This window comes from Pelophylax lessonae (genome assembly GCF_965119305.1).
Source record: "Pelophylax lessonae genome assembly, chromosome: 10".
NCBI classification, from domain to species: domain Eukaryota; kingdom Metazoa; phylum Chordata; class Amphibia; order Anura; family Ranidae; genus Pelophylax; species Pelophylax lessonae.
In genome coordinates, this window is record NC_138777.1 from 97,297,983 (window position 1) to 97,321,309 (window position 23,327).

The window sequence follows — 23,327 nt, forward strand, 5'->3', positions numbered from 1 at the left end:
GCTTGTCACTAGCAGGCAGGTAGAGAATAGCGGCGCCCCCTCCTCGTGTAGGCCGAGCATTGTTAGCACCTATCCCTCACACAGCAGTCATGTGACCGCTAATATCTATATCCCCTCTCCCGGGGATGTGATTGGCGCTGTGTGATTATGTAGCAGAGCATCATACATAAAGATAACAATGTTTACTCTGCACAGGCAGCAATCACTTGTGTGTATGAACCACTCCGGGGAGAGGAAGCTGCCTGATCCTCGGCTACCCATTGTTTACCTTTCTATCAATGGCCGTCCTCCAGATAACAGCTCATCTCACTCCTGTTATACACCAGCAGCAGTGCTGCCATATGTTTATTACACTCCTCTTACACCCACAAGCTGCTCATAGGCCATTCATTAGATTCCTCAAAAGAATTTATTTTTAACTCTACACACTTTATTTTTTTTTTTTTAATGAAATTGTTCTAAGTACATATAGTAATCTGTAATCCCCTCCTGCATAGCGTCTTTTCACAATTTGTTTTTCTTTAGAATGGTTGTATAAAATAAACATGTCCGAGTGATATGGTTTGACCGCACTGGGGGAGCGGCGCACTTTACCTGCAGGTTTGGTGCCGGCGTTCCGTGAGAATTACCTACCCCGTGAGAAAAACCTACCCTCGTCACTTCCGGCCAGGAACAGCTGAGCAGCGCAGCAGTGCGCATGCTCACAGGCCCGGATACCTAATGAAAGAGCTGAGGACCTGACTAGTGCGCATGCGCACTAGTAGGAAATTATCACGGTGTCCGTGAAAAAAACCTACCCACGCCACGCTTACATTAAAACAAGTGTGCTGCAATATAAGTCATCTCCGCTCCTGTCCCTGTCACTCCCCTGATCTTGGCTAGTAAATATAAAAGCGGGTCTCGGCTCCGTGATTTAGGTTCGCATACACCCGCCGCCGCTTTTATGTTTACTAGGCGAGATGAGGGAAGTGACAGGGATAGGAGTGGAGATGACTCGTATTGCAGCACAGCTGTTTTAATGTAAACGCCGAATGACATACAGTGCCGTGCAACCGGAAGTGACGAGGGTAGGTTTTTCTCACGGGTAGGTAATTCTCACGGAACACCGGTTATCTTTGCTTTCCCATAGAGTTCTATTAAGTCCTTCGGTTTTGGTGCACTGTCAGCACACCAAAACTGTAGGATCTAATACAAGTTAATGGGAAAGCACAGGTAACCCTCTCCTAATCCACAGGTACACCGAGCTGCTCCCCCAGTGCAGTCAAATCGCAATGCATCAGTCTGAAGGCAGCATAAAGTTTTCTTTGCCTTAATGGCATGCTGTGCATTAAAGTGGTTCTAAAAGCAGATGGTTTTTAATACCGGGCCCTTTCACCCCCCTCCTGCCCAGGCCAATGTTCAGCTTTCAGCGCTGTCACACTTTGAATGACAATTGCGCGGTCATGCTACACTGTACCCATATGAAACTTTTATAATTTTTTTTTCAAATTAATAGAGCTTTCTTTTGATGGTATTTAATCACTGCTGTTTTTTTTAATTTTTAAACAAAAAAAAAAAAGATAGAAAATTTTGGAAAAACAAAAAAAGTTTTTCTTTTTTTTGTCAGTAAATTTAGAAAATTTGTATTTGTTCTCCTTCGCTGATGTGCGCTGATGGGCACTCATGAGGAGGTACTAATATGCCACACTGATGGGCATGCTTTTTTTTTTTTACTTTTCTGTTATCAGGGCAATGATGATCAGTGAGTGCCCTGATTACCCTTCCTAGACTCCCCTTTGAGGAGGAGCCACTGATCGGCTCTCCTCGCCACACACTTTGACAGTATGAGGCGAGGAGAGCTGATTAACTGCAGTTCCTCATGATTGGACATAGCCGATCACATGGGTAAAGAGCCATGTCATTAGCTCTTTACCAAGATCTGGGTCTCGCCGTGTCCTAGCAACACGGTGCGGCCATGATCGCCACACTGCGTGCCCCTGCGGGCGTGCGAGAGAGGCTGTTCTGGGGTGCTGTCATATGACGTCGTTCCAGAACGAGAGCCGCGCTGCTCTGCCGTCATTTGACGGCGGGCGGCAAGTGGTTTAAGGAGTTGTAAAGGCACAAGGTTTTTTTATCTTATTGCATTAAAATAAAAAGCCTTCTCTGTGTAGCAGCCTACCCAGCACTTCCTAATAACTGAGGCCCATCTCTGTCCAGCGTTGTCCACAAGTCCCTCGGCCGTCCAGGACTCTCCCTCATAATTGGCTGAGACACAGCCTCGGGGGCCATTGGCTCCCGTGGCTGTCAATCAAAGTCAACTAGCTAATCAGGAGAGAGAGGGGGCGGGGCTGAATGGCAGCTTCATGTCTGAATGGACACACACAGTTGCAGCTCGGCTCGGGTTCCCCCATAGAAAGCTGCTTGCTGTGGGGGCACTTGATAGCAGGGAGGGGCCAGGAGCAGTAATGAGGGACCCAAGAAGAGGAAGATCTGGGTTGCCCTGTGCAAAACCAACTACACAGAGGAGGGAAGTATAACATGTTTAATTAAAGAAAAAAAAAAACATTACAATTACTTTAATGCATTAAGATAAACTTTCTGTGTGCAGCAGTCCCCCTTAATACTTGCCTGAGCCCTATCTGGAACCAGCGATGTTGCTCAAGTTTTTTGGGACTCTTCCTTGTGATTGGCTGAAGCATTTGCTCCCACTGCTGTCAGTCACGGTCACTGAGCCAATCAGAAGAGAGAGAGGGGGTGGGGCCGAGCTGCGGCTCAATTTCTAAATTGAAACACAGAGCATCGGCAAGCAGGCTCGGTGGGTGGAAAGGGTCAGGAGCGCTGGCGTGGGACCCAAGAAGAGGAGGATCCGGGCTGCTCTGTGCAAAACCAACTGCACAGAGGAGGTAATTATAACATGTTTATTTTTAAACAAAAAAAAAAGTAAGACTTTAGGCCTCATGCACACTGGACGTTTTTACAGCTGCTGTTAGCAGCGTCAGACGTTTTTTTTTGCAGCTGCAGAACGCCCATCCATGTTATTCTATGGCCTCATGCACACATAGAGCTTTTAGGAGCTCCAAGTGGCATAGGCGTTTTACAGCTCCAAAAAAAACCCAGGAACTGTGGGTTCAGGAGCTCCAGCGTCAAGCTGCAAAAAACGTCTGACGCTGCTAAAGGCTCCATAAGGCTTCATAACGTTGCTTAACGTGCGTTAAGCCACGTTATACGTTTTTTTTCTTCCATTCAAAATCAATGGTTCCCTATGGGAGCCTATTGATTTGAATGGAAGTCACACCGCAGGTCGGATCAGGGTGATCCGACTTGCGGTGCGACCTGCACTGTGAGAATCTTGAGGGGGAACTCCACGCCAAAATGGGGAAAAAAACGGCGTGGGGTTCCCCCCCAGGTTCCAAACCAGGCCCTTCGGGTCTGGTATGGAATTTGAGGGTAGCCCCGCGCCGAAAAAACGGCGTGGGGTCCCCCCCAAAATCCATACCAGACCCTTATCCGAGCATGCAGTCCGGCATGCCAGGAAAGGGGAGGGGACGAGCGAGCGGCCCCACCCCCCCTGGATCATACCAGGCCACACGCCCTCAACATGGGGGGGGTGTGGGTGCTTTGGGGCAGGGGGGGCTCTGCACCCCGCACCTCAAAGCACCTTGCCCCCATGTTGATGAGGACAAGGGCCTCATCCCCACAACCCTGGCCGGTGGTTGTGGGGGTCTGCGGGCAGGGGGCTCATCGGAATCTGGAAGCCCCCTTTAACAAGGGGCCCCCCCCAGATCCCGGACCCCCTCCCTATGTGAATGGGTATGGGGTACACTGTACCCCTACTCATTCACCCCATAAAATGCAGTGTATGGAAATAACGACAGGAGACGTTTTGGAAAATTTATTAAAAAACTTCATCCGCCTCTTGTCCTCTCCGGGGGTCTTCTGCTGTCTTCTCCTCTCCGAGGGTCTTCTGCTCTTTTGCTGTCCGCCCTTCTTGTCTTCTCTCCGGGGGTCTTCTGCTGTCTTCTCCTCTCCGAGGGTCTTCTGCTCTTTTGCTGTGCGCCCTTCTTGTCTTCTCCTCTCCGGGGGTCTTCTGCTGTCCGCCCTTCTTGTCTTCTCCTCTCCGAGGGTCTTCTGCTGTCCAATCTTCTTGTCTTCTCCTCTCCGGTCTTCTGCTCTTTTGCTGTCGGCTGTCCTTCTTCCTCCGGTCCTCCTCCGACGACGTCTCCAGCGATTATGCCGGCCTCTGGTCTCCGCAGCTTATTATATAGCCATTAGGGGCGTGGCCGCCAGATGACGTCATCGGGAGACCACGCCCCCTCGTGTCACAGATGACGTCATCTGGCGGCCACGCCCCTAATGGCTATATAATAAGCTGCGGAGACCAGAGGCCGGCATAATCGCTGGAGACGTCGTCGGAGGAGGACCGGAGGAAGAAGGACAGCCGACAGCCGACAGCAAAAGAGCAGAAGACCGGAGAGGAGAAGACAAGAAGATTGGACAGCAGAAGACCCTCGGAGAGGAGAAGACAAGAAGGGCGGACAGCAGAAGACCCCCGGAGAGGAGAAGACAAGAAGGGCGCACAGCAAAAGAGCAGAAGACCCTCGGAGAGGAGAAGACAGCAGAAGACCCCCGGAGAGAAGACAAGAAGGGCGGACAGCAAAAGAGCAGAAGACCCTCGGAGAGGAGAAGACAGCAGAAGACCCCCGGAGAGGACAAGAGCCGGATGAAGTTTTTTAATAAATTTTCCAAAACGTCTCCTGTCGTTATTTCCATACACTGCATTTTATGGGGTGAATGAGTAGGGGTACAGTGTACCCCATACCCATTCACATAGGGAGGGGGTCCGGGATCTGGGGGGGCCCCCTTGTTAAAGGGGGCTTCCAGATTCCGATGAGCCCCCTGCCCGCAGACCCCCACAACCACCGGCCAGGGTTGTGGGGATGAGGCCCTTGTCCTCATCAACATGGGGGCAAGGTGCTTTGAGGTGCGGGTTGCAGAGCCCCCCCTGCCCCAAAGCACCCACACCCCCCCCCCCATGTTGAGGGCGTGTGGCCTGGTATGATCCAGGGGGGGTGGGGCCGCTCGCTCGTCCCCTCCCCTTTCCTGGCATGCCGGACTGCATGCTCGGATAAGGGTCTGGTATGGATTTTGGGGGGGACCCCACGCCGTTTTTTCGGCGCGGGGCTACCCTCAAATTCCATACCAGACCCGAAGGGCCTGGTTTGGAACCTGGGGGGGAACCCCACGCCGTTTTTTTCCCCATTTTGGCGTGGAGTTCCCCCTCAAGATTCTCACAGTGCAGGTCGCACCGCAAGTCGGATCACCCTGATCCGACCTGCGGTGTGACTTCCATTCAAATCAATAGGCTCCCATAGGGAACCATTGATTTTGAATGGAGGCAGAAAAAACGCTGCTAACAGCTACTGTGGCCAAACGTGCAATAACGCTAGTAGAAAAAGCTACTGAAAGCACGTTTTTACAGCTGCTGTTTCCCGGCGTTATGTAAACAGCTTTGGAGCACGTTTTTATGACGCCCTGTGTGCATGGAGCCTTACTATCACTTTAAGGTGGTTCTAAAGCCTTAAGGAGGAAGTAAACCGATGTTTTTTTTTTTTATAACCTGCAAAGTAAAGGCATAATGTGCTAGTATGCCATTAAATGCCCAGTTTGCTCCTTTAAAAAAATTCTAGTATACTATATTTTGTATTGGAAAATGTCATGGGATTTTCATCTGTGTGCATGTGTAAGCGAGATGTTACTAAAGAGTAGTAAAGCTTTCCACTGTTCTCTGATCCTATCATTGTGCTGACCGATCTTTGCTCCAGTGGCTGGAAGGGCATTTGACCCAAAAACAAGTTGAAGCAAAGCTTGTTGCTGAGGCAGTGTTCAGTTAGCAGAAAGGGCAGTCTTTTGAGACACGCTTTTTTTTTGCTAATTACAGCTATTTTTAAAGAATAATTCTACTTTCATTAAAAACTGTTAATTTACAGAAATAAACACTTTTGACACAATATAAAGAAAAATCTAACCTTAAAGGAAAAAAAAAAACAGGCCTCATGTTTTCTTTGAGAGTCATCTAGTGAAGTGAATGTAAAGGTCTCATTCAGAAAGGCCATTAGTCCCATTCCCTGTGCAGAGCCACTGGCAGATGTGTGCCCATGGAAATATCTGCGTTCAGATTCGTGCACCCAATCCTGTCTGCATGTCAAGCTTTGACATAGTTGGGTCCATGCAGCCGCTGCATTTCTATGGGCTGCCTGCACACATCTGCCAGCATTTCTACATTGAGGATGGTGCTAGTCGTTCATCTGAGGATGATTTGGATTTATTTTTTTTAACCGAGATATACCAATCTGACTACAAGAGCCATGACGCAGGTCACAGTGTCACTTTTGGTAACAGTGTAGTACAGTGTGAATCCTCTCATATTGCCTTAGTGTGTTATGGTCATTTATTACCTGCATGGTTACATTTGAGAATAATATATTAAATTGTTAGTGAAATATTAGGGCCCTATCCCACGGGCTTTCCAATCAGGTCAGCCTGTCAGTTTTTTCCAGCTATTAAATTTTTGTTTTTGAGTTTAGATATGCTTTAAATCAAAACTGCACAGATTAATGCCGTTCTGTAATCATTAATACATCAAATTAGAGCTGCACGATTCTGGCCAAAATGAGAATCACGATTTTTTTGCTTGGAATAAAGATCACGATTCTCTGTGTAACATCTTTTACATTATAAAAAAAATTGGGATAACTTTACGGTTTTGTTTTATTTTTTTTATTCATTAAAGTGTATTGCGTTTGAAAGACTGCTGTGCAAATACAGTGTGACATAAAAATTTACAACAATCACCATTTTATTCTGTAGGGTCTCTGCTAAAAAAAAAAAAATATATAAATGTTTGGGGGTTCTAACTACTTTTCTAGGAAAAATAAACTGATTTAACTTGCAAGCAACAAGGTAAAAGGTTTCGTCTTTTAGCCTCCGTTCACACTAAGGCGACCTGTGAGGCGACCTGGTCGCCTCACAGGTCGCCGTAGGTCGCCTTCCATAGGGAAGCTGCGGACCCGTTCTAATAGGAGCGACACAAGTCGCTCCGACTTAGAAAAAGGGTCCGGAGCTTTTTTGGGGCAACCAGGAGGCGACCGCCATAGACTTCAACATTATGTCCGTGGCGGCCGCTCGGAGGTCGCGGCTCGCTGCTCGCACCGCGACCTCGGAGGTCGCCACCCGAAGTCGGATCGCCCCTATGTGAACGGGGCCTAAGAGGTTAAACTTCCTTCCTCCTGCAGAGGGAAAGAAAAGATACAATGTAATCATTTGTGTTTACAGTTCAGTGGGAGACTAATGCTGATAGGCTTTTGTGGGAGGCTTTTTTTTTTTTTGACAGCTGCTCCCTCACAGAATGTAAAGAATCGAGCAAGTGTCATGTTAAGATCGTCAGGGGGAGTGAATCGCGATCTCGATTCTGTTACGATTAATCGTGCAGCTCTACATCAAATGTATATATTTTTTTTAATTGCAAGCACCTGAATTTTACTTTGTAGCAGCCTCTTTCTGACCCTGCATAGCAGAGCTCAGACAGGAAAGAGACAGTCCATAGAAGGTGCCAATTGGTTTTATTGCAGTGCAAGACATACACTGAATGGAAGATAGGGCAGAGACAAAGATATCTTGTCAGTTTGTTGCTTCTGCACAGAGCAACCTCCCGCCTTTGTTGTAGGTTATACTATTGTATACTAATATATATATTATTGTTTTGCAGCATTGGTGAACAGTATTACAGAGATGCCATGGAGCAATGCCACAATTACAATGCACGTTTATGTGCAGAGCGCAGTGTTCGAATGCCTTTTTTGGATTCCCAAACTGGGGTGGCTCAGAGCAACTGTTACATATGGATGGAGAAAAGGCACAGAGGTCCAGGTATGATATTGCAAAAAACCATCTGAGAGCCAGTCTGGTTACCTACTGATGAGCACTTCTAACCCAGTATTATTTGATGCGTAATTTTGTCCTGAGTCTTGTATCTCACGGCACTTGATTGTCAAAGTTACGTTGAACACTATCCCTGGAACCTGCTTAGGGGAATTGTATTGGACAGCATGGCTCCTTACACAGCAGTGCTCAGTGAAGCATTCTTTAAACACTGCACTGAACTAAACATGGGCCACAATATCCTGCCAGTCAATATCTTTTTCTTAGAAGGGCTCCTCTGGGTACATGCTAACTTCATTAGCGGATTCTGCTTTTGGATCTCAGATATTGATATACAGCATTCAAATTGTACGATCTATAGTACCTTGCAGCCGTAAGAGGGGAATAGGATTTCTATATATGGGTGGAATCAGTTTCTCTCTAATCTGATTCAGCCAATTCTCAAACCAGTCACAGGAATTAGTGTTTCTTTTTTTTTCCTAAATGTTCCAAACTAATCGCAGTAAAATAAAAAATAGTTACAAGATTTGCTGTCAATTAAAAATTGTATCTGTTTCCTGAAATGAATGCTTAGTTAAATAGGAGGAGCTATAAGTTAGTTTGTATAAAACCAGCAGAATTGCTGAAATAAAAGGTGCTCTGTGTATGTGTCCAATCATGAAATGGGTAATTTCACTTTATCTTGCTTTATTGTAATAAAGGTACAGCTCCTGGGCAGCTTTATACCTATCCATCTCGGCGGTGGCGGAAGAAGCGGAGGGCGCACCCTCCTGAGGACCCAAGACTTACATTCCCTTCTCTGAAACCCGGTAATGTCCGTGTTTTTATACTTTGGAATAGGTCAGTCACATTAGTCTCGCACTTCTAAGGTCATTCAAAATTCAGTTCCATTTGACCTGCAGGTTACCTTCCTTTGACATGCTTCACGCAGGTTTGGCATTTCGATAGACTTGTAAGGTTGTAGATGTAGTTTGTATAGCTATCAGAAGTTGTGTACCCAATTACGTGTAGATGTTCTAAAGAAGTGCTCCAAGCACACAGCCTATTGCACAGTTGTAATATACTGTGTATGTGGATAAGCTTTACTTCTCAAAGCTTTTTTCGCATTTTTGAAGCCTGGAAAAGGTGTTGGAGACAAGATATCCTTAACATGTTTTGCCAACTATGTTTTACATTACAATGAAACCTTTTCAGTTCTATTGCTTGAAGTTTGGAGCGTGCCATTTTAGCCTCCAGTAGGAAATGAGAGCTGAATTATAGACTGATGGGAGCACAGAAAAGACTGTCTACATTTTGTGTTTTCATTTCAGCTGACTCAGAGCAGGTTCTGAAGAAAGAAGGGCTGATTCCACAAGATGGCAGCAGCTTAGAAGCTCTCCTGCGAGCAGAGCCCATTGAGAAGAGAATTGTCCCTGACCCTCGTGATGATGACAGTCTTTCAGAGTTCCCGTCTGTTGCTGGCAGAGCACGGAAGGTACAGGCCAACAGCGTGAAGCAGCGTAATGTAGCGAGCCGGATTATTACAATAAAGTCAGGGAGCTGACACGCAGCCTGTGGGGAGGAAACACAATAATGAGCCCCCCCCCTCGTATTTTAATTTTTTTGTTTACGGTTTTCAGATACAGCGGATATAAAGTCTACACACTCTTGTTAGAGCCGGTTCACACTGAGGCGACACGACTTCGGGGGGCGACCTGTGAAGTCGCGTGCACCACTGTGCACAGCGACTTCGGCGCGACTAGCAGGGACTTCACATAATGGAAGTCTATGCAAGTCGCTCCGAGGTCGCCCCAAAGTAGTACAGGACCCTTTTTCTAAGTCGGAGCGACTTGTGTCGCTCCTGTTAGAACGAGTCCTGTACTAAATGGACCGCGACCGACCGCGACTGGCAAGTCGCGGCAGTGTGAATGGGCTCTTAAAATGTGAGGTTTCTATGATGTAAAAAAAATGAAACCAAGATAAATAATTTCAGAAGTTTTTCCACCTTTAATGTGACCTATAAACTGTACAACTCAATTGAAAAACAAACTGAAATCTTTTAGGTGGAGGAAGGTAAAAAATAATAAACAAAAACAATAAGGTTGCATAAGTTTGCACACCCTTAAACTAATACTTTGTGGAAGCACTTGTTGATTTTATTACAGCACTCCGTCTTTTTAGGTAGGATTCTATCAGCATGACACATCTTGACTTGGCAGTATTTGCCCACTCTTCTTTGGAAAAAAACACTCCAGATCTGTCAGATTGTGAGGGCATCTCCTGTGCACAGCCCTCTTCAGATCACCCCACAGATTTGCAAACTGGATTCAGCTATGGGCTCTGGCTGGGCCATTCCAAAACTTTAATTTTCTTCTGGTAAAGCCATTCCTTTGTTGATTTGGATGTATGCTTTGGGTCGTTGTCATGCTGAAAGATGAAGTTCCTCTAAATGTTCAGCTTTCTAGTAGAAGCCTGAAGGTTTTGTGCCAATTTTGGAACTGTTCATAATTCCCTCTACCTTGACTAAGGCCCCTGTTCCAGCTGAAGAAAAAACAGCCCCAAAGCATGATGCGGGTATGGTGTACTTTTGGTGATGTACAGTGTTTTTGCAACAAACATATCTTTTGGAATTATGGCCAAAAAGCTCAACTTTGGTTTCATCAGACCATAACACATTTTTCCCCATGCTTTTCGGAGACTTTAGATGTGTTTTTGCAAAATTTAGCCAGGCTTGAATGTTTTTCTTAAGAAAAAGTTTCCGTCTTGCAACTCTACCCCATAGCCCAGACATATGAAGAATACAGGAGATTGTTGTCACATATACCACACAGCCACTAGTTGCCAGATATTCTTAAAGCTCCTTTAAAGAGGTTGTAAACTCGTTTGAGTTTTTTTTTTTACACCCTGCAAAAGAAAGACATAATGAGCTAGTATGCATCGCATATTAGCTCATTATGCAATACTTACCTCAGAACGAGCCCCCGCCGTGCCGCTCACTCACCTCTATGACGGGCGACATGTCTAGTCGCCCGTCTTCCGGGATCGCGGCATCCGGCCATCTGATTGGCCGGAGCCGCGGTGACGTCACTCCCGCGCACGCGCGCTAGAGCCGACAGTCACGGCACGGGGCTCTGAAGGAACGGCACGATCGGCCGTTCCTTCAGAGCGCATGCGCCAGTAACGTCACTGGCGACATGTAAGGTAAATATCTCCTAAACGGTACATGTTTAGGAGATATTTACAGTACCTATAGGTAAGCCTTATCATAGGCTTACCTATAGGTACAAGTTGTAGAGGAGGGTTTACTTCCTCTTTAATGTTGCTGTAGGCCTCTTGCCAGTCTCCCTTATCAGGTTTCTTCTCGTCCTTTTCATCAATTTTGGAGGGACGTCCAGTTCTTGGTAATGTCACTATTGTGCCATATTTTCTCCACTTGATGACTGTCTTCACTGTGTTCCATGGTATATCTAATGCCTTGGAAATTTATTTGTACCCTTCTCACTGATACCTTTAACAGTGAGATCCCTCTGATGCTTTAGAAGCTCTCTGCGGACCATGGCTTTTGCTGTAGGATGCAACTAAGAAATTGTCAAAGACCTACTGGAACAGCTGAAATTTTATTTGGGGTTAGTCCGTGGCACTTTAAATGATAAGTGTGTACTGACTCCTATTTAACATGATTTAGAATGTTATTGCCTAATTCTGAACACCGCTACATCCACAGCCTTATGCAGCCACATTATTTTATTTTTTTTTTATTTTTACTTCCTGAAAGATTTCAGTTTGTTTTTCAATTTATTTCTACAGTTTATCTGTGACATATTAAAGGTGGAAAAAGGTCTGAAATGATTTACAGTATCTCACAAAAGTGAGTACACCCCCACATTTTGTAAATATTTTATTATATATTTTCATGTGACAACACTGAAGAAATGACACTTTGCTACAATGTAAAGTAGTGAGTGTACAGCTTGTATAACAGTGTAAATTTGCTATCCTCATAAAATTACTCAACACACAGCCATTAATGTCTAAACCACTGGCAACAAAAGTGAGTACACCCTTAAGTGAAAATGTCCAAATTGCGCCCTAAGTGTCAATATTTTGTGTGTTTCCAATTATTTTCCAGCACTGCGTTAACCCTCTTGGGCATGGAGTTCAGAGCTTCACAGGTTGCCACTGGAGTCCTCTTCCACTCCTCCCATCACGTAGCTGGTGGATGTTAGAGACCTTGCGCTCCTCCACCTTCCATTTGAGGATGCCCCACAGATGCTCAATAGGGTTTACGTCTGGAGACCTACTTGGCCAGTCCATCACCTTTTCCCCTCAGCTTCTTTAGCAAGGCAGTGGTCTTCGTGGAGGAGTGTTTGGGGTCGTTATCATGTTGGAATACTGCCCTGCAGCCCAGTCTCTGAAGGGAGGGGATCATGCTCTGCTCTAGTATGTCACAGTACATGTTGGCAATCGTGGTTCTCTCAACCGAACAGTAGCTCCCCAGTGCCGGCAGCACTCATGCAGCCCCAGACCATGACACTCCCACCACCATGCTTGACTGTAGGCAAGACACACTTGTCTTTGTACTCCTCACTTGTCTTTGTACTGTCCTCATCAGACCACAGGACATAGTTCCAGTAATCAATGTCCTTAGTCTGCTTGTCTTCAGCAAACTGTTTGCAGGCTTTCTTGTGCATCATCTTTAGAAGGTTTCCTTCTGGGACAACAGCTATGCAGACCAATTTGATGCAGCGTATGGTCTGAGCACTGAAGGGCTGAACCCCCCCCCCCATCACCCCTTCGACCTCTGCAGCAATGCTGGCAGCACTCGCACATCTATTTCCCAAAGACAACCTCTGGATATGAATCTGAGCACATGCATTCAACTTCTTTGGTTGACCATGGCGATGCCTGTTTTGAGTGGGACCTGTCCTGTTAAACCGCTGTATGGTCATGGCCACCATGCTGCAGCTCAGTTTCAGGGTCTTGGCAATCTTCTTGTAGCCTTGGCTATCTTTATTTAGAGCAACAATTTTTTTTTTCCAGATCCTCTGAGTTCTTTGCCATGAGGTGCCATGTTGAACTTCCAGTGACCAGTATGAGAGAGTGAGAGCTATAACACCAAATGTAACACACCTGCCCCCCCCCCTTCACACCTGAGACCTTGTAACACTGAGTCACATGACACTGGGGAGGAAAAATGGCTAATTGGGTCCAATTTGGACATTTTCACCTTGGGGTGTACTCACTTTTGTTGCCAGCAGTTAAGACATTATTGGCTGTGTGTTATTTTGAGGAGAAAGCAAATTTACACTTACTAATTTACATTGTAGCAAAGTGTAATTTCTTCAGTGTTTTCACATGAAAAGATATAATATAATTACAAAAATGTGAGGGGTGTACTCAGACTTGTGAGATACTGTATCCTTGTCTCATTTTTTTTACATCACAGAAACCTGACCTTTTAACAGGGGTGTGTAGACTTTTTATATCCACTGTATATGAACACAGATGATAGAACGCCTGTTTAAATTTTGGACATCTTTGCGTATTTTCTGTATATGCAAAATGTTTCATGCAATGGGACATAGTACTCCTTTACATATTTGACAAACAAAAAGGATGGCGAAATTACATATCAAATGGTTTTGGTTTCAAAGGATCAGTACCACCAAAATCAATTTATTTTATTTTTGGGTGAAAGGCATTCAGTCAAATTAGTCTTTTATAGCCCTTAGAGACTTTATCGGTTAGATTTTTGTAACTTGAGTCCTCAAGCCCACTAAGCTGCCTGTAGTCTTTACCATTAATATACCTGTTGGGTTTTTCTTTTATTTCACAATAAATTGTATAAAGCAGAAGCATTTTATTTACCCCCTTCTGCAGTGAGAAAAACATAACTCTTGCATAATGCATCTAGAACTGTAATTGCATTGTATACGCTGAGTGATTTAAGGCCAAGGATTTAGGCTCTGGGGAAAAAAAATATATATACATATATACAGTGGATTAAATATCGAACACATCACCATGTTAGGTAAATATATTTCTAAAGGTGCTATTGACAAGAAATTTTCACCACATGTACCAAAATTGAGACTCTTTGGGTGCCATAATATCCACCATTTTTGGAAGTCAAATTAACGTGTGCCCATCAGTGTGCCCCCTTAACATGTGTGCCCATCAGTGTGCCCCCTTAACATGTGTGCCCATCAGTGTGCCCCCTTAACATGTGTGCCCATCAGTGTGCCCCCTTAACGTGTGCCCCCTTAACGTGTGCCCCCTTAACGTGTGCCCCCTTAACGTGTGCCCCCTTAACGTGTGCCCCCTTAACGTGTGCCCCCTTAACGTGTGCCCCCTTAACGTGTGCCCCCTTAACGTGTGCCCCCTTAACGTGTGCCCCCTTAACGTGTGCCCCCTTAACGTGTGCCCCCTTAACGTGTGCCCCCTTAACGTGTGCCCCTTAACGTGTGCCCCTTAACATGCGTGCCCCTTAACGTGTGCCCATCGGAGCGTGCCCCTTAACGTGTGCCCATCGGAGCGTGCCCCTTAACGCGTGCCCATCGGAGCGTGCCCCTTAACGCGTGCCCATCGGAGCGTGCCCCTTAACGTGTGCCCATCGGAGCGTGCCCCTTAACGTGTGCCCATCGGAGCGTGCCCCTTAACGTGTGCCCATCGGAGCGTGCCCCTTAACGTGTGCCCATCGGAGCGTGCCCCTTAACGTGTGCCCATCGGGGCGTGCCCCTTAACGTGTGCCCATCGGGGCGTGCCCCTTAACGTGTGCCCATCGGGGCGTGCCCCTTAACGTGTGCCCATCGGGGCGTGCCCCTTAACGTGTGCCCATCGGGGCGTGCCCCTTAACGTGTGCCCATCGGGGCGTGCCCCTTAACGTGTGCCCATCGGGGCGTGCCCCTTAGCGTGTGCCCATCGGGGCGTGCCCCTTAGCGTGTGCCCATCGGGGCGTGCCCCTTAGCGTGTGCCCATCGGGGCGTGCCCCTTAGCGTGTGCCCATCGGGGCGTGCCCCTTAGCGTGTGCCCATCGGGGCGTGCCCCTTAGCGTGTGCCCATCGGGGCGTGCCCCTTAGCGTGTGCCCATCGGGGCGCGCCCCTTAGCGTGTGCCCATCGGGGCGCGCCCCTTAGCGTGTGCCCATCGGGGCGCGCCCCTTAGCGTGTGCCCATCGGGGCGCGCCCCTTAGCGTGTGCCCATCGGGGCGCGCCCCTTAGCGTGTGCCCATCGGGGCGCGCCCCTTAGCGTGTGCCCATCGGGGCGCGCCCCTTAGCGTGTGCCCATCGGGGCGCGCCCCTTAGCGTGTGCCCATCGGGGCGCGCCCCTTAGCGTGTGCCCATCGGGGCGCGCCCCTTAGCATAAAATATGTCCCTTAGAGTGCCCCTTGTTTTATGTTCACACTAATGGGCATATTTTATGTTAAGAGACACACTGCTGATTACATTTTGTTCTGCCCATCAGAGTGAACCTTACATTAAATGTGCCCCTTAAGAGAAAATGTGCCCATCATCGTGCCCCTGTAAACACCCCACAATACCTCGTGCCTGGCTGAGTGAGAGAAGCGAGATGACAAGCAGCAGGGGGCGGGGGTGTCACATCTCACCTCAGGGCCTGGCCAGGAGCCGTAAAAGAGTAAACAGCAGGGGGGTGGGGCGCACATGCAATGTCATTGGTTGCAGCGACGTTCGCGGTCCCAGCAATCAATAACTGTGGAGTGGGGATGTGGCAATGTACACTGGCAGCCTGACGGTCCAGACAGTAGCGTCGCTTGGCCCGTGTTTGGACCACGGGCCGCCATTTCATGACAGCTTGCCTAGGAGGCCATCTTTATGTAGAGCAACAATTCTTATTTCTCTTACGTCCTCCGACAGTCGCCGCCGCCTCTAAGTCATCACTGTTGGGTATTGACTTCCGCTCCGCAGGAGTAGCTAGGCATAAAGACTTAGTCAAAAGAACATTTGCATATACACACCCATGGGGGCTGTCCCACCTGGTCAATACCCCCCTGCAGTGACCACTCCCAACTCAGTTTCTTTCTGCCTAGCGTCAGGAGTAGTTAGGATTCCCTGTGCTGGGGCTACAGTCTCAGTCTCTAATCTTTTATTTGATTTTCTTTGAAAATGTCAGTTTTTTCATACTTTACTAGCTGTTTATTTTGTCAGCTTTTAGTTTTTAGTCGACTCTTCGGAAGAAGATGGATCATGCGGTGCTGGGATTCGGACTGACCGCCCTGGTTCTCCAGGGCAGAGGGTCAGATGGACCCCCAGCCCGCCATCGAGCGTTCAGCCGTAGTTCGTCCTGGAACTATGAACGACCCATCCCTGCTCGCGGCAGGGATGCAGCCGTGAGGTGGCTACCTCACAGGACACATCTGCGATGCTGCAGTGTCATGTCCCTGGCTAACGGCACTCCCTGTCAGATGAGGACAGCGGCTTTCCGTTCTGAGAGGCTCCCCATGCCATCTGGTACATGTAAGTACTTCTGTGTGGGGCCTCTGTCTGGGGTGGCAGTCCTGTGTTGCTGTGTGTCCCCCATGTCTGTGCCTGTGTGACTCCCTGATGCGGTCCCTGCGGGGATCGCTTGTGCATGCGCTGCGGTGCTGCATGTTTTTGGGGGTCCCCTTCCCTGTGTCACTTCAGTGCTTTTTGGGGGTACAGACTGTGTGTGTGGCGGCCGCTGCGGGGTAAAACCGCGCGGTCCGCCATTTTAGGTATGGGCAGGCATGTTTGGCTTCTCTATGGGCAATACTACATGCTGTTTTGGTGCCATCTGCCGCCATTTTGCGGTAGCAGAACAATTGTTCGTACCGCATGTCCGGCGGCCATTTTGCCGGAGCCTTCCATGCAATCCTATGGGGCAGCCATTTTCCCTGAGTCATGCAGCCTAGAAGTTCAGCCTACTCTGGCAGCACTTCCCTTTCCTCTGAAGCAGGACATCAGTGGCAACACTCTGCAGGGCTCTGCAGGTTATCGCTCTCAATATCTTTCTGTATTGTCGCTTCTGGCTCAGTTTTTTCTTCTCCTGTTTGGGGGTCTTTGTCACTGTAGCTGTAGTGGTGGGCTGCGCACTCCGCAGCGGTCTTAAAGGGTCAGTACAAACTTTTCTTGCACTGTTGTTTTGTAACCTTGAGCAATGGATTCTCAGGACAGCAAATTCCCCCCAGCTCTATTGGGGGTCCCCAGTTCTCCTGTGGCCCCTCTGAGACCTGATTTGTAGTAGTCGCTGTAGTGGCGACTTTGGTGTCAAATATGGAAATGCTGATGGCTGAACGTGCTGCAAAAAAGAGGCCCAGATTGTCTCTCTCATCTGATTCAGATGGTGATATGGCTGCTGCGAGCGTGCCCTTTTCAGGGTCTCGCTCATCCTTGGACCCGCTGGGGTCTGAGGGGGAGGCAGAGGTAGAAGGGGTTGATGCCTCCTCCCCGGGGTCGCCTGAAGAGCGGGCGACCATGGATGAATTGTTTCTGTTAAGGAAACACTACATTTTGGAGGATGAGCCCAGTCCTCCGGGCGTTGTGTCCTCATTTGGGACGCACAGGACCCGCAAGTCGGCGCAGGTTTTTCCCTGCCCAGCTGAGTTTCATTCCACTGTTAAAACGTCCATTTCTGGTACCTAGTCGGTTCAAATTGCTTTATCCCTTTGCTCCGGCTACGGAATCGCGATGGTGTGTGCCTCCACAGGTAGATCACAATGTGCCCGTGTTAAACAAGGCTACCTTGGTTCCTTCTGAGGATACCCCGGTTTTCCGGGATCCCACGGACTGGCGGTTGGAGTCTCTAGCCCGCCATTCCTATACGGTGGCGGGCTCGTTGCTAAGACCCATTTTCGCATCCGTTTTGGTGGCTCAGGCGGTGGCTGATTGGACTAAGGTGCTTAGGAGCAACCTCGTGTCTGATGATGTTTTCCGCCTGCCCGGCTGGAAATGGTGGATCAAATTCACCAAGGAATCCTGTATCTGTGTGATGCGGCCTTGAATGAGGCCCCTTTAGTAGCACGCCTGTCTAGTGTCTCGGTACTTAACCGACGACTGATCTGGCTGAAGAGCTGGTCAGCTGACCAGTCCTCGTGGAAAACAGTTGCTGATTTTCCCTATGCTGGCTCTCGCCTTTTTGGCGAGGCGTTGGATACCCTAGTGAAAGGCGTCACGGGGGGCAAGAGCACTTTGCTGCCCCAGAACCCGAAGAACAAGTCCTTTCGAGGCAAGCAGGGTTCTGCGCCTAGATCCACTCAGGGGTCCTTTCGTGCCTTTCGGAACCAATCCAAGGGCAAGCCCTTCAAGGCCCAGGGCAACCAGAAGAAGCCCTGGGTGGGTAAGCAGAAGTCAGGCAATGCCGGCTCGGCGGGTCAGTCCGCCTCTGCCTGAAGGGGCGCCCTCACCCATTTCAGGGGTGGGGGGGACGTTTGCGCGGTTTCCTCCAACCTTGGCTGCTCCGAATTTCGGACAGGTGGGTTCAGAAAATCATTCGATCGGGGTGCAAGATCGAATTCCTTTCCCGGCCGGCGGACAGATTCTTTCCCTCAAATCTTCATTTGCCTCCGGGCGTCTGCAGGACCTGCACCAAGCGGTACAGGACCTTCTTGCTCAGGGGGTGATTGTCCCGGTGCCTCATCGGGACAGGTTTCGGGGGTTTTATTCAAATCTGTTCACTGTGCCCAGAAAGGAGGGCAAAGTGCGTCCTATTCTGGACCTGAAAGCGCTGAACCGCTTCGTGCGCGTTCGGAAGTTCCGTATGGAATCTCTCCGCTCGGTGGTGGCCTCCCTGAGTCCAGGGGAATTCCTGGCCTCGATAGATCTAAAAAATGCGTACCTGCACATCCCCCATTTTCGAGGGTCATCAGCGGTACCTTCGGTTTGCCATCGCAGAGGACCACTACCAGTTTGTGGCGTTACCTTTCGGTCTCGCTTCGGCACCAAGGGTTTTTACCAAAGTGTTGGCGCCGGTTCTGGGCCTGCTAAGGGCACAGGGCATTGCGGTCTTGGGTTACCTGTACGATCTACTTCTGAGATCACTTGACAGCCAGGACCTAGTGCGCGATCTGTCCACCACGGTACAGACGCTCCAGGAGTTCGGATGGACCATCAACGTTCAGAAATCGACGTTGTCTCCATCGGTTCGTCTTCCCTATCTAGGAATGATTCTGGACTCTGCTCAGGCAAAGGTGTTTTTGCCGGAGGACAAGCTCTGGACTTTGCGGGACGAGGTCAGGTCCCTCAGGGACAATCCGTCCTCGTCACTCTGGGCCTGTATGCGGGGCCTGGGGTTGATGGTTTCGGCCTTCGAGGCGATACCCTTTGCTCAGTTCCACACGCGGGCGGAGATCCTGGCCAAGTGGGACAGACTGCCTCAGTCCCTGGATCTGAGTGTCTCCTTGAGTCGTCAGACCAGGTTGGCTCTTCTGTGGTGGCTCCAGTCCCCGACAGTGTCGGAAGGCAAGTCCTTCCGTCTGTTGGTGTGGACGGTGATTACCACGGATGCCAGCCTGTCAGGCTGGGGTGGAGTGCTGGCAACCTGTCTGCCCAGGGCACTTGGTCGGGGGAGGAATCCTCCCTCCCGATAAATGTGCTGGAATTGCGGGCAATAAAACTGTCTCTTTCACTGGTCGGACCGTCTTCGGGGCCGTCCTGTCCGGGTACAGACGGACAATGCTACCGCGGTGGCTTTCATCAACCACCAAGGGGGCACCAGGAGTGCTCAGGCGGCCCGGGAGGTGACCGACATTCTGTCTTGGGCCGAGACTCATGTCCCGGCTATCTCAGCAGTTCACATTCCGGGTGTGGAAAATTGGCAGGCCGACTATCCGAGCCGCCAGACCCTGGACCAGGGGGAATGGTCCCTACACCCGGAGGTCTTCCAAATGCTGTGTGCGAGGTGGGGATCCCCGGACATGGATCTGTTCGCATCTCGGTTAACCCAAAAGGTGGAAAGGTTCGTGGCAAGAACGCGCGATCCACTGGCGGACGCCTCGGATGCGTTAGTGGCCCCTTGGCATCAGTATCGTCTGTATGCTTTTCCTCTGATTCAGTTGCTATCCAGGTTCCTCCGCAGGTTAGCCTCGGAACCTCACCTGGTGATTCTGGTGGCTCCGGACTGGCCACGCTGGTCCTGGTACGCCGACGTTGTTCACCTGGCAGTGGCGCCTCCGTGGTGGCTGCCCATGCGGGAAGATCTCCTGTCTCAGGGTCCGATCTTCCATCCTGCTTTACAGTCGCTGGCTTTAACGGCCTGGCTGTTGAGACCCAGGTCCTGAGGGACAGGGGTCTCTCCCCTGAGGTCATCCCTACCCTTGTCAAGGCTAGGAAAACCTCCTCTGGTAAAATCTATTACCGTACCTGGAAGGCTTATTTCACCTGGTGTGAGTCTAGGGGGTTCTCCCCTCGCTCGTACTCTGTGTAGAGAGTGTTGGCTTTCCTCCAGACTGGTGTGGACTGGCGCTGGCCACGATCAAGGGCCAGGTGTCTGCACTGGCTATTCTTTTCCAACGCCCTGTGGCGTCTCATTCTCTGGTTCGCACCTTCATTCAAGGTGTGCGACATTTGGCTCCTCCCAGGAAGCAGCCCTTACCTCCATGGGACTTGAACTTGGTTCTGTCCGTGTTACAGCGTGCTCCCTTTGAAAACATTCGGGATATATCGTTGCCTCTGCTGTCTAAGAAGGTTGCCTTTTTGGTGGCGATCACTTCGCCTCGCAGGGTGTTGGAACTGGCAGCGTGATCTTGCCATTCTCCATAGTTGGTGATTCACCGGGATAGGGTGGTCTTGTGTCCGCATCCCTCCTTTCTTCCTAAGGTGGTCTCTGAGTTCCACATTGAGGACATTGTCCTGCCTTCGCTTTGTACGAAGCCTAAGCATCCTAAGGGCTCTTTCACACGGGCGTTCCGTATGTCCGTTTTTCATCCCATCCGTTTGCGGATGAAAAACGGACATAATGTATCTCTATGTAAATACGGATGTCAGCGGATGATCATCCTCTGACATCCGTTTTTTGTCAGTTCAGTTCAGTTCAGTTCAGTTTTTTTGAACGGAGGAGAACCCTATTTTTTCTTCCTTTCAAAAAACGGAACTGAAGCAAAAACGGATGTCAGTGGTGTCATCCGCAGACATCCGTATTTACATAGAGATACATTATGTCAGTTTTTCATCCGCAAACGGATGGGATGAAAAACGGACATACGGACCGGATGACACAAGTGTCATCCGTGTCCGTTACAAAAAAAAAAGGACCTGATCGGGCAAAAAAAAAGGAACGCCCGTGTGAAAGAGCCCTAAGGAGGTTTCTCTGCATTCCTTTGATGTTGTCAGGGCGATCGGGGTTTACCTGTCGTCTACGGAATCCTTTCGGAAGACGGATTCACTCTTTGTCCTTCCTGAGGGACCTCGGAAGGGCATGGCTGCATCTGCAGCGACTATTGCCAAATGGATCAGACAGACCATTGAACAGGCTTACGCCTTGAAGGAACGGGTTCCACCCTTCCCTGTTAAGGCGCACTCTACCAGATCTGTGTGTGCGTCCTGGGCCTATTGGCATCGGGCCTCGGTGGCCCAAGTGTGCAAGGCTGCGACTTGGTCGTCGTTGCACACTTTTTCCAAGTTCTAAAAAGTGGACGTTCTGGCATCAACTGATTCTTCCTTTGGCCGCAAGGTTCTCAGTGCGGCAGTGCCATGAAGGACCCTTGTTTTTCTATGGGTCCCTGGCTGTTGGTATTTGCATTCCTGGGCTGTTGCTCCTGTTGAGCATTGTTTTTTCTGTTGCCCAGAAGGTTCTCTTACGGTGCATGTAAGATTCCTTTCTCTGATGTGAGTACTGCGTTGCCTTTTCTACGGTTGCGTCTCCCACCCCTCATGTCTATACTGCTTTGGGACATCCCAACAGTGATGACTTAGAGGCGGCGGAGACTGTCGGAGGACGTAAGGGAAAACTGAATTTTTGTAAAATCTTACCTGTAAAATTCCTTTCTCTGAGTCCTCCGACAGTCGCCGCCCCCGCCCCTCTTTTGGGGTTGTGTTCTTATTACCTACTGCTATGCTACCAAACTGAGTTGGGAGTGGTCACTGCAGGGGGGTATTGACCAGATGGGACAGCCCCCATGGGTGTGTATATGCAAATGCCTTTGTTCTTTTGACTAAGTCTTTATGCCTAGCTACTCCTGCGGAGCGGAAGTCAATACCCAACAGTGATGACTTAGAGGCGGCAGCGACTGTCGGAGGACACAGAGAAAGGAATTTTACAGGTAAGATTTTACAAAAATTCAGTTTTTCAGATCCTCAGAGTTCTTTGCCATAAGGTACCATGTTGAAGTTCCAGTGACCAGTATAAGAGAGTGAGAGCGATGACTCCAAATTTAACACACCTGCTCCCATTCACACCTGAGACCTTGTAGTCACATGACACTGGGGGGGAAGGAAAATAGCCAATTGGGTCCAATTTGGACATTTTCACTTGGAGGTCTAGTCACTTTTGTTGCCAGTGGTTTAGACATTAATGGCTGTGTGTTGAGTTATTTTGAGGGGACAGCAAATTTACACTGTTATACAAGCTGTACACTCACTACTTTACATTGTAGCAAAGTGTCATGTGTCAAAATGTGAGGGATGTACTCACTTTTGTGAGATACTGTGTGTATACAATTGTGCTCATAGGTTTACATACCCTGGCAGAATTTGATTCCCTTGCCATTTTTCTGTGAATATGAATAACGCAAACATTTTTTCTTTCACTCATGGTTAGTGTTTGGCTGAGCCATTTATTATCAATCAACTGAGTTTACTCCTTTTAAATCATGACAACAGAAACTACCCAAATGACCCTGATCAAAAGTTTGCATACCCTGGTGATTTTGGCCTGATAACATGCACACAAGTTGACACAAAGGGGGTTGAATGGCTATTAAAGGTAACCATCCTCACCTGTGATCTGTTTGCTTGTAATTAGTGTGTGTGTATAAAAGGTAATATGATAAGATAATATAAACAGGCCCTCAGTGTAAGCCTCTGTTCACACTGGGGCGACCTGTCAGGCGACCTGGTCGCCTGACAGGTCGCCGTAGGTCGCCTGGCATAGAGAAGCTGTTGACCAGAAGATGTTGACCAGAAGATGTCAATGACAACACAGTCACAGTACCCAGGGGCACCAAGTGACCATGTTCATAACACAAAATAGCATAGTTGGCTGTGCTCATATGTAAGAGCATGGCATTAAGGGCCATCGCTCTGCAGCAGCAGGTTGAAGTGGATATTTTTGTTTAAGTGCACACATGATAGAATTGTGTAAGTTTAACACTTCCAGATATATTTATCAACTCTCCCAGAGTTCACAGCGCTCCCTCTGATAATACCTTTTATCTGCTTTTCTCTATAGAAATATAGTACTATCTTTTGTTCAATAGCATCCAGGGTCATCCCCTACGCAGTAACATAGTAGTTGGTTGAA

The 23,327-nt window shown here is 48.8% G+C and overlaps 1 protein-coding gene across 2 annotated transcripts in view; it reads left to right on the forward strand.

The window, feature by feature from the left end:
• Window positions 1-23,327, forward strand: part of DPF2 (double PHD fingers 2) — an 80,393-nt gene that overhangs the window by 306 nt on the left and 56,760 nt on the right. For both annotated transcript variants that reach the window (XM_082270933.1, XM_082270934.1), the window contains exons 2-4: window positions 7,745-7,905; window positions 8,619-8,726; window positions 9,228-9,391. In XM_082270933.1, coding sequence (XP_082127059.1) covers window positions 7,745-7,905; window positions 8,619-8,726; window positions 9,228-9,391 — 433 coding nt within the window. The remainder of the gene's footprint in view (window positions 1-7,744; window positions 7,906-8,618; window positions 8,727-9,227; window positions 9,392-23,327) is intronic.